Below are 10730 nucleotides of genomic sequence, written 5' to 3' on the forward strand. Positions count from 1 at the left end.
TATATATATATATAGGAACTCCTACAGAGCAGCAGAGAACACAAATGCCAGAAGAGGGAAGGAGAATTAGTGTCCAACCCAGGCTGGACAAGTCTAAGGACTGGGGAAGCCACTCAGCCAGCCCAGGAGGGGCCTTATCGCACCCCAGATGGCCCAGGGCCCACCACGCTGCTGTGCAGCCAGCAGAGGGGTCACCTCTGTGAAAGGTGATATGACAGTGACTATTCAGTACCCAAATGTCCCCCACCCCACAAGGCACAGCTGTGCCTTGTGTGCAGAAGGAAACAAACCCTGAACACTAGCACAGCTGTGCTGAGGACAAGACAGAACCCCACAGGCACAGGGACTCTGAGAACACAGAGAAACTGTGGCATGAGGAACGCATGCTGAGGAATGGTGGGTAAAAGCACCCCACAACTGCTGTGCCCATCCTTTCTAGCTTGTTGAGGGGTGCAAAGCTCCCCAGGGGTGAGCTTGGGAGGGAGAGGGGGTCACCTGGGTCAGAATCTGCACTGGGCAACACCAGTCACTACCACCTGTCTGTGCCCCTTATAGAATGGGGACACGGTGGTCCACCAACAAGGATCTCACATCACCATGACAGCGGTCACGGGCCTGGGGCTTCCTGGGAGGGCTGTGGGGGAAGAATGTGTGCAAATGTCACTTGGGTCAATAAAACCATCCAGGTGATCACACCTGGGCCTGAAGGCAGGACGTGTCAGAGGTGGGCTGGGGACACAGGGAACCCCACATCCTTTGGCCCCACGGGGCCGAGCAAAGCTGAGGGATCACCCCTGACTCTAAGGCAGGGATTCTCACCCCCGGCTGGTGCTAGAACCCGAGGTGGTGCTAGAGGCCTGGCTCCATCACAATGAACGAGAGGCCACAGTGTGGAGTGAGAACCCATGAAGTGGGGTGCAGTGCTTGGAGCCCCTTATGAGGGCTGGGTGGGAGCTCTGGGGTCGGCTGTCTGAACTGACAATACCACTGTGTGAGGTCACTCATCCTCCGGGCACCAGCAGGGGCGTCTGGCCCCTCAGCTTGCAAAGATTCTGACAGTGTCACCAGCTGGGTCGGGCTGGAACAAAGAGGGTCCAGGCCGTCTGGACCACCACCTGGCTGGGAGATGGCAGCCCTCCTCCCGGCACAGGCCACCTGGAGAGCTCTCCAGGAGCTGTGAGGCCCAACCCAGGCCTGTGCGGGAGGCCTCGGAAAAGTTAGTTGTGGCCTCCACTGCCCCCTCCCTTAAGTGGGGCGAACAGCACCTGCCTGATGGGGATTAAATGGGCGTTAAAAATAGAAGAATGCATTTGCTTCACAGGGCCGCCGGCGGGAACCCGGTCAAACCCCTCAAAGCGCTGTTTGGGGTCCCTGAGTGGTACTTAAGCTACAGCAGCATCCTGTGAGAACGCACCGGCTGACCGACCTCGGGAGTTCCTGATTAGTGGGTTCTGCTCCATCAGGGGCTGCAGAAGCTGCATGGGCAGCAGTCACAGCGGGAAAGGAGTGTGTGGGGGGTGCGCCCCCAGCCCGGCCCCCGCTCTGCTCCAGGCCCCCTCTAGGATCACACTATCGTCTGTGCAACCCACTCTGGCACCTCTCAGAAACCACCCGCATGGTTCACCTCGTCTTCCGTGCACCCCGCCCCGGCATCCCGCGCCCCGCCCAGAGGGCTGCGCTTACCCGATTCCCCGCCGGGCCGGCGGCCGCTGCTCCGGACAGCCAAGGACCGCGCGGCCTGGAGGCCTGGCGGAGGAAGCGGGAAGGGCCGGGCAGCCCCGCCCTGCCCGGCCCTCGGGCACCGCCCCTAGGCCGCGCGAACCCGGGCACCCACCAACGCGGGGGGCGGGGCCGTCCTGGGGGCGGGGACCCGCGCAGCCCGCCCCGCCAAGCCCTCCCCGACGCCGGGTGGCCGCGCACACCCCACGCGCGTCCCAAGCGCCTGGGCAGTGTGGAGGGGAGGTCCGCGAGGCTCGTGGCCGCCAGCCCCCCTCTCCCTGGAGGACCCCGAAAACTCAGCCTTTCCTGAGCGTGCCCAGCGCCCGCGTCCTTCGTTACAGCAAATGCTGGTCTCGGCCTTAGCTGGGTGGGGTGACTGCTGCTGAGCCCTGGTTTACCGAGAAAGGGCCTGGGAGGAAGGCCGGTGAGGAGGGCGCGCGAAGGCCAGGCATCCCCGAGGCACAGACGCCCCACCCACCATCAGACCCAGAATTAATGTTTTGCTGGGGAAATGTTCCGACATAGGGAAATAGGACAGCCCATGACCCCGTTTTCCCATGGGCTGTCTTTAGCCTTCTCTCCCCCGCACATGGGTAGCCCCCAAATACACTGAAGCGCACGCGCGCACACACACACCTTTCATCTTTTTTTTTCCCCCCCCGGAATAACTTCCAAGCATCCGACAGACATTTAATAGTTGTGTTTGTATAACTCAGGCTGATGAGGTCTGTTTTGCTGGCTTCCACCCCCCAACTCCCCAACCCATCCCGGCCACCCCACCAACATTCCGGAATACCTGTGCATGGCTCCCAGATTGGATTTCTGGAGTGAAGGGGCCAGCCCAAGAATGATCCCGAAGTGTCTTTGGCACTCAGGCCCTCCATCACTTCCCACAATCTCACCTGCCCCTGGCCTGCCCTCAGCCTCCTGCCCAGCCCTCCCCCTCCCCACCCCCCACAGACACAGATGCTGCTCTGCTCAGCGGTGGATTCTGCTTGGGACTTCCTCCAGAAATGTCAAACCTTGGCCTCCTTTCTGAAGTCCCTCAGCACCGCTGAACCGCATGACGGTGCTATATTAGCATGACATTTCTGCCTGTCAGGCTGTGACTTCCCCCAGGGAAGGGATCTGCTCATCTGTGGATCCCCAGTAAGTCACAGACAGAACAGACCAGACCAGACAGTGCTTTAGGAGGTCCCTGGAGCCCACGGTGACCTTGAGACTAGGGTTCAAGTGCAAATCAAGCCCTTTATTTGCAAGGGCCTGTTCTGGAGGAACACAAAGGCCAGGGCTGTCTACCAAGAAGGTGGCCCCACTGCAGTAAGCCAGAAGGGCACTCTGCAGGCTGGGGTGTTCTCATACCTCCCTGTGCCCCGTTACCAAACTTGTGCCTTCCTCATCTTCCTGGGAATCACTTTCCTTCCCTCTGGAGCCCCAGACCCTACCCTATCTCCTTAGTCCAGGAAGACACTTACACCTCATTTTGCCAGAATATCTTTGGGCTCCTTATGTCTGTGTGGGCCTCCCACATACACAATGAAATTTGCTTTTTCTCCTGTTAATTTCACTTCATATCCATTTAATTACTTTCCAGCTGAAGAACCTGGAAAGGCAGATGAACATGGTTTCCTCCCCAACAGTAAGTGCTTAAGGAGAGATGCTATAGATGGTGTTTCAGGAGGAAGATGACTGTGCTGTGCATTAGCTCTTCTTAGATATTAAACTTACAGTAGCAAGTTTACATGTAACATTTTAAGGAATGAAAGGGGGCCCTCACAGGCCCCCTTTGGCATGCTGCCCATTGGGGTCTGGGTTCGTGCCCAGCACACTAGCCAGCCCACCTATGCTGCAAGAATTCCCCATATCTCCTGCCAGATCAGAGACCCCCTGATGGAAGGAGGGACCCAGGGCCTGGTCAAGGTGGAACAGGGCTGCAGGAGCTCTCTGGACCCAGGGCCCAGACCACCACCTCAGTGCGTCCTGGCTCAGAACTGCCAGGAAGAAAGGATAATGCCACCACTCAGAACCCTCCTGCAATGTGCAAAACCTTGAACACCAGCACCAGTGTTCATGTGGGAAGGAAAGAAAGCCTTGCATTTATGAAAGCTTTCCAACACATGTCCCCACTGCGAGTCACAGCACGTCACCACAGAAGGGGCAGGCAGAGTGGACTCTACCAGCCCCTTTTCCTGGCTTGCCCACCAGGGAGTGTCTGGCAGTGCTGGACTTTGAAGGTCAAGGAAACCCTGCTTTGGTATGAGGCCCCCCTGCTACCGAGCTGGGAGTTTTCTCCACCCCCAAATTGCTTACCAGCCAGAAATGGACTTCTCTGTTAGGGCATGTGTGGCTGGACTCTGGCTCCTGGAGGGACATGGACTCCGGCTTATTCTTCATTGAAGCTGCTGGTCTCCCTGGAGGTAGGAATGTTCTCTTCCAGGACACAGCCCAGCCCAGGGCTTCAGGAGGGAACAGCCCCTCAAAAGATGAGTATTCTGGTGCTCCCTGCCCCTGGGGGCAGCACTGGGCTGCTGAGAACACATCCCAGAATCCCAGGCCTCCAAGGGCCTAAGGTAACTGAGCCTACACTAAAAATACTCACGCTACTTTTGCTGACTTTGAAGAGCAGCTGGCAAAAAGGAAGCAACCTGGGATAGCTAGTCACCAGGCACTGGAGCCTCGGAAAGCCTATCTCCCCATCCAGAAAATGCAGCTTTTTCTCTCCCTCCCAAAAGAGGCCTGGGCCACTTCCATGCTGGTGGGGAGTGGGGCAGCGATGGGGCCAAGGACAGGTTGTCCCAGTGCCACAGAAAGAATGAGAAAGTCTTCCATCTTTTTCTATGCTCTGGAACACAGGCGAGAAAATTATCTGCTTCATAACACTAATAGGGAACTCTCTCCGGGTCAGAGCTGAGAGCCTTTCATTGGGGTGAGTGGTTTATTCCACCCACTGGTCTGGGCACTTAGAGACTAAACTTCTGGCCTTGGCGTGGGTGGGCACTCTGGCCAGTGTGGACGGTGGGTTGGAGATAGAAACAGACTGGCACTGCCAGTAAAGAGTGTCTCAGCGATGGAAGAAGCCCCCCACCCCCCCCCAAATAAGACAACCCATGGTGGGCATGCAGTGTCAAAGAGAAAAGTCTCTGAGTTTGTAAGCTCCCAATCCGGAACGGTTTAAGAGGTCACCCTTTTGAGGCTTTTCCACATTTATCCAAAAGTTAGTGAATTCGGTCAGGTTCTTGACTATGTGAAACAATCTACTTTTTTTTTTCCCCCTAGAAGATGACCCATTGCAGAGAATTTAGCTCTAGTCAGGAGGTCAGTGATTATCTGATGAGACCCATTCCTGTCCTCGGCACTGCCGGGCAAGGCAAACAGATGGTGTGGTCTCTTTTTATCCTTTTTTTCCAAGAGGCACTCCATTCTAATTTTTCAATGAACAAATAAAATTTCAGTGTAAACTAGGCCCAGAAAAGGAGCTAATCCACTCCTCAGAACATACTGAGGCTAGTGTCTCTCTCCTTGTTGAGTGCTGGGTGTTTTCAAAACACCGCCACTTTTCACAGCTGAGGGGACTGAGGCACAGAAAAAGTCAGCAATTCACGTAAGGCCAGGAAGAGGCATGTTCAGCAGCAGGAACATTCCTAGTCATTTTAGGTGTCTTCCACACACCAAACTCTGAGGGAATTGCTCTGCTATCGGCCTGCATCATGTGAGCATTTCAAGTCTATAGGGAGATGTGGGTCCTCAGGTTTTAAATATGTTATTGTTAAACTCCTTCCCCTCTGGAATACAGTTCATAGGTTACTTCACTCCTGGCCCCACTCTGCAGCCCCATGTGATCACACCATGGCTGTGATCACTGGTGCCACCTGGCTGCCCTCAGAGGTTGGAGGGCAGATGCCCAAAGTGCCAAGCGCCTTCACATTCTCTTGGGGAAGCAGCATTTTGGCAGGATGACTGATGTACATGCAGGATGACTGACGTACACACAGGACGACTGACGCGCACACAGGATGACTGTTGTACACGCAGAATGACTGACATACACACAGGATTACTGACACACACGCAGGATGACTTACATACAAGCAGTCCAAACAAGACCTCCACGTTTGCATGACCGGATGTTCTCGTAACATTGTTCCTGCGTTCTGCTCTGTCTGTGTCCTTTTGGCTTCGAACCTCCTCCTCTTTGGATTTGCCCAAAGGGGACCAGTCAAGGGCAAGAGGAACGAACAGTGGGGAATTACTGACTTTGGAGGGGAAAGGAAGGGGACCTGTACCACACACTCTGGAGACTGTGGGTGCTCTGCTGAGGGTCCCCATCCTCTCCTTCCCCCAGAGCAGGCGGCATTCTCTGCTCACTCCCCCACCATGTCAGAGGTCTCTACTTCACAGGACAATCAGTGACATCATTTGATCCTGAACAACCTCAGAGGCCCCTCTATACCACATCAAGACATATCTTCTTCAAAGAGGCAGGGCTGTCTCTGATGATGCTTCTGCACATTACATTTCCCTTGGTGAATCGAATCAAACAGAACTAGTCTGGCCCCAGCATCCGGGCTCTCCACACCCCCACACCCCGGGGTGCCCCAGCCCTACAGAATGCTCCTGCAGGTTGTTTTAAGCAGACGCCCCGCCTCCCTTGGGGCAGATGTCCAAGCCCTGCCACCCCCTGTAAAATCGCATGGAGAGTGCTCAACACATCATAAAACATTTTCCTGGAGAACTCCTAAGATGGCTTTTTATGTTGACCTCAGCAAAACTGGCCTGTTCTATCCTACGGATGCTCTGAATTAGGTCACTGGCAGCTTCCCGGGTCTCAGCACTAGAAAGCTCTGAGTTAGCTTGTGGGCCAGCTGCACTCCTTCTTTCTCCTTCTTCCCCATTCTTCTTTGCCCCCATTTGCTTATGCATGTTTTTATTTCATTTAATATAGTTTGAAATGGCCTCAAACTCCTCTGCTAGCACAGTGAGAAAGAAATGCATTTTTGAAATACCCAGGAGAGTGGTGAAACTTTAGTTCTCCAGACCGGTGAGTCACCACTACTGATATGCATTTTCTTGAGCGGGGTGTGTGGCTTTTCCATCAAGCTGTCTGTTCTCCTCCCCAGCCACCATCTTAGCTGCAGGCCTGGGCAGCACCAGCACCAAGTCCTGGGGCCGCTTCCTGCCCAAGGCGGGGAGAGGGAGAGTGACAACATGGCGTAGCTTTAAAGGAGGGCAACTGTTGCCTCTGCTCACATTATTTCTGCTGCTTTTGGTTCCATGACCAAAGACTGGACGCTCTTTCCTTGGGGCCGCCCTATGTCCAGGTAAAATTTGAGATCCTGTGACTTAAGACAACAAGGGAATAAAGAAAAGGAAATGGGAGATGACTGAGAGTCTCCTGCATCCTTGTGAGATGACAGACATGTGGGCTGGCCTCTGCTGTGACTCCTGGCACAGGCCCCTGAAGTCCGTGTAAGTTCCTGAGGGGTAAGACACTGGGGCGGGGTGGGGGGGGGCATCTCTGTTCTAATGAGGAACTTGGGGTAGACTCCTGGATGGCTTCTAGTGGAGGACCAAGACATGATTAGAAGCCTGGAATTGTCCACCTCACACTCTCATTTTCCAGGGAGATGAGAAGGGTTGGAGCTGGAGGAACTCAAGCCTACAGAGACAAGCCTCCATCCAAGTTACAGGGTTGGAGAGCTCAGTTGGCGAACACATCCCTGTGCCAGGAGGGTGACGCCCCCCCCCCACGCCATAGGACAGAGGCTTCTGTGCTGGGGTCCCCCCCTGTGCCAGAGGCTGCACCTGGCTGTTCATCATATGCTTGATCATATCTGCTAGTTCTGTGAGCTGCTCCAGCCACATCATGGAGCCGGAGGGGGCGTTGAGCCTCCAGTTTGTTGCTGAGTTGGGTACGGCTGTTTGTGACTGGGGCCTCCATGTGATTGGCATCTGTGGTACAGAGGGAGCAGTCTTGTGGGACTGAATCCTTAACCTGTGGAGACTACACTCACCCCACCGGTGTCACTGGGAATCACTTGTTGTGGAAAAAAACCATGTGTGGTGACCAGAAGTGTTACACAGTGAAGTGTTTTCTGTGCAGGTGAAGCGGAGAACACAGAGGAGGGGAAAGCTGCGTGGTTCTCCTCACATACTTGGGACTCATCCGCTCTCTCAGAGTCGCTGTGTGGAGGCAGCTTTTCCCAGGGGCAGGGGTCCTCTGAGGGCGGTGGGCTGCCACCAGCCAGCACGGGGCATGGCCAACTGGACACCTTTGGAGCATCCAAAAGCTGAGGTGAGGTGACAGGCACATTTCTTCCCTTCTGTGGGCAGCAAGACTTAAGACTGGATGCTCTAGGGCTGTGGCAGTCGGCGTTGCTGGCTCTCTGGCAGCTAAGTTCTCGTGAGAAGCTGGCATCCCCACATCCACTTCAGAGCTTGCTTCCTGAGGCTGGAGCTGATGTGCACCCACAGCTCACTCCTGTCTACCCCCAACCTGACTCCCCCGTGGGTGGGGAACTTGACTCGTGCTGGGACTTGCAGGATTGCCAGGGTAACCACAGAAGGGAGAGAAGGACAAGGGGTGTCAGCCACTGCTGGTCGGAACCTTTATTTGCCCTTTATTCTCCCCCAGCCAGGGCGGCTTTAACTGGACGGGCACGGAACAGGGTGCCCAGCTCCACTGGCCCACAGAAGACGGTCAGGTCGAGCAAGGAAAGGACACACGGTGGAGACGAGGCTTCCTCTCGGGCCTCTCTTCAGTACTCAAAAGTAACAGTCTTGACTCGCAGGTACTCGTTCAGGGCGGCCTCTCCTGTAAGACCACACACACCGCACCTTCGGGACACGGTGTCGCCATCATGGTTCCTGCCTCAGCCCTGCTCCAGGCCCTGCCCTAGTATTACCTCACCAGACCCCTGCACAACCACGTGGGCCCTGAGTCAGGCCGTTACAGGTGAGAAACGGACGGCTCGCGAGGGAGCTTATGTGTGTGCAGGTGGTGTGCACGAGTGTGTGTTGTGGGCAGGCAGGCATCCAGCAGCAATACAGGGGCCACTGTTTCAGAAACTTCCACCACCCCCCACTCCCGACAACCACCTCCTTGCAGGGAGCACAGCCTCATCAGCCCCAGGCTCTCCTACTGCCCTTCTGATAACCATGTGCCACCTTGGCTCTCCCCATTGAATTGCTGCCCCCCAGCTAATTGCAGCTCACACTGCACTGTGAGAAGGGGCCCGGGACATGGCTGAGCTCTGCGCTAGGTGTCTCAGCCTATGGGTGCCGGACAGACCCCGCCCCACCCTGACTCGTGAACAGTGGCCCCCCGGGGCCTCACTACAGCAGCTGGGGTCTCTGTGCCAGGTGAGCTGAGAGGACTCTAATTTGTGGGTCCTCTCTGTGCAGGACCCAGGGCCGGAGAATGGGAGGAGCTGCAGGATCACCAGGCAGATGCAGCAAGCAACAGAGCCCAAACCCTGCGGGGTGACACACCCCCACCCCATATCTTCACAGACGCCCCTGGCCCTGGCACAGGCCCTCGCCCAGTGGCTGCTAATGGATGTCTAGGACTCAGTTACCCAGGTCTTTGCCGAATCCCGACTGCTTGAACCCGCCAAAGGGGGCGGCCACGTCAGTCTTGTTGTACGTGTTGATGAACACGGTGCCTGCTTCCAGCTTATCGCTGACGTACAGGGCCTTGCTGAGGTCCCTGGTGAAGACGCCAGAGGCCAGGCCGAATTCCGTGGCATTGGCTCGAGACAGCACCATGTCCACGTCACTGCAGGGGAAATCCGGGAAGAACCCCATGAGGGAGGGTCAGGCGCACAGCCAGTGCCAAGGAGACAGGCAGCAGCGAGAAGAGTGAGGAAGGAGAAGGAATCGGGGTGAAGTCACATTCGCACGCGGCTGACCACGGGCTTCCGGTCATCACTTTATGGACCCGGGGGTGCTTCCCAGGGGGGCAGATGGGGCCCCTACACATACAGGGACAGGCACAGCGCCGGGCACTCCCCTGGTGTGGAGGCCGGGCACAAGGCGTACTTGGAAAGTCGCAGAAAAATGTCCTATTCTAACGAAGTCAGCCTATGACAATTTTGTTTTTTTAACAGTGAGTTGTATAGTGTTTTGAGGGTGAGGGGCGTCTTGCAATCGGCTTTAAGGTCCTCTCGTGGAAACTAAGTCGTGGAGAGAGCTTGCAGCCCACTCGGGGCCACTCTGGCGCCCCGCGGGAGTTCCCGAAGTGGCTCAGAGCAGAGGCCGCTCAGCCCCAGGGAACCGTGATTACAGTGAAATAACCACCGCAGCTATTCCCAGCCGCTGAGTTTCGGGGCAGTTTGTCAGAACAGAGCCCCGCATACTGAGGGAGACAGCCAGAGTGACGTGCGGGACACTGGGGCAGGACAGAAGCTCCACCCGCCCCGGCTCACCTCCCCTCAGTGGTTGACAGGTGTGTCCTCAGCCCCCACTCTGAGTTCTTCTTCTGGCGCCTGCTCCCCACCCCACTGGGCTCACGCAAAGACCCCAGGAAGTCCAGGAAAGAAGCAGGTCCTCAAGACAGAGCGGACTCGACTCCCTACCCATCAGCAAAGCGAGAGATGATCATGACCGGCCCGAAGGACTCCTCCTTGGCTATGAACATGTGGTCCTCCACGTCTGTGAAAACGGTTGGCTCGAAGAAGAAACCTGCAGGGGAGATATTGCCCCGGGCAGGTGGGTCCCGCTGGCCCCACGTCCCACTAGAGCACCGTGATTCTCGCCACCTATGGGGTAGACACCATGTCAGGTGAAGGGTGCCTGTGTTGACTGTGATTCTGTGTGCGTCTCACAGCCCTTCCGGTGAAGCACTGCTGAGGACAGCATGCAGTCCTTGCTTGAGCTCCTGCTCCTTGCACTCAGATGACTTGATCGATAGATGATTCCAGAAAGGTGGGGGAGGGGAGGTGGCTGTCTGGGGTTAGAAGGACTGGGACCCTGTGATGATGTGATGAGTTGGTACTCTCTGGGAGCCAGACCGA

General features: G+C 56.2%; 2 protein-coding genes across 2 annotated transcripts in view; both read right to left on the reverse strand.

Moving 5' to 3' along the window:
• SLC41A3 (solute carrier family 41, member 3) overlaps positions 1–1760 on the reverse strand; it is a 21930-nt gene extending 20170 nt beyond the window's left edge. Inside the window, exon 1 of the mRNA XM_004692315.2 lies at positions 1684–1760. The gene's annotated coding sequence lies outside the window, so the exon portion shown is untranslated. The remainder of the gene's footprint in view (positions 1–1683) is intronic.
• A 6549-nt stretch (positions 1761–8309) lies between these two features.
• ALDH1L1 (aldehyde dehydrogenase 1 family, member L1) overlaps positions 8310–10730 on the reverse strand; it is a 36390-nt gene continuing 33969 nt past the window's right edge. Inside the window, exons 21-23 of the mRNA XM_004692195.2 lie at positions 10293–10475; positions 9294–9493; positions 8310–8530 (exon numbers count right to left, since the gene is read on the reverse strand). Coding sequence (XP_004692252.1) covers positions 8475–8530; positions 9294–9493; positions 10293–10475 — 439 coding nt within the window. The 3' untranslated portion in view covers positions 8310–8474. The remainder of the gene's footprint in view (positions 8531–9293; positions 9494–10292; positions 10476–10730) is intronic.

This window comes from Condylura cristata, unplaced genomic scaffold (assembly GCF_000260355.1).
Source record: "Condylura cristata isolate star-nosed mole 26May11 unplaced genomic scaffold, ConCri1.0 scaffold00033, whole genome shotgun sequence".
Classification (NCBI taxonomy): domain Eukaryota; kingdom Metazoa; phylum Chordata; class Mammalia; order Eulipotyphla; family Talpidae; genus Condylura; species Condylura cristata.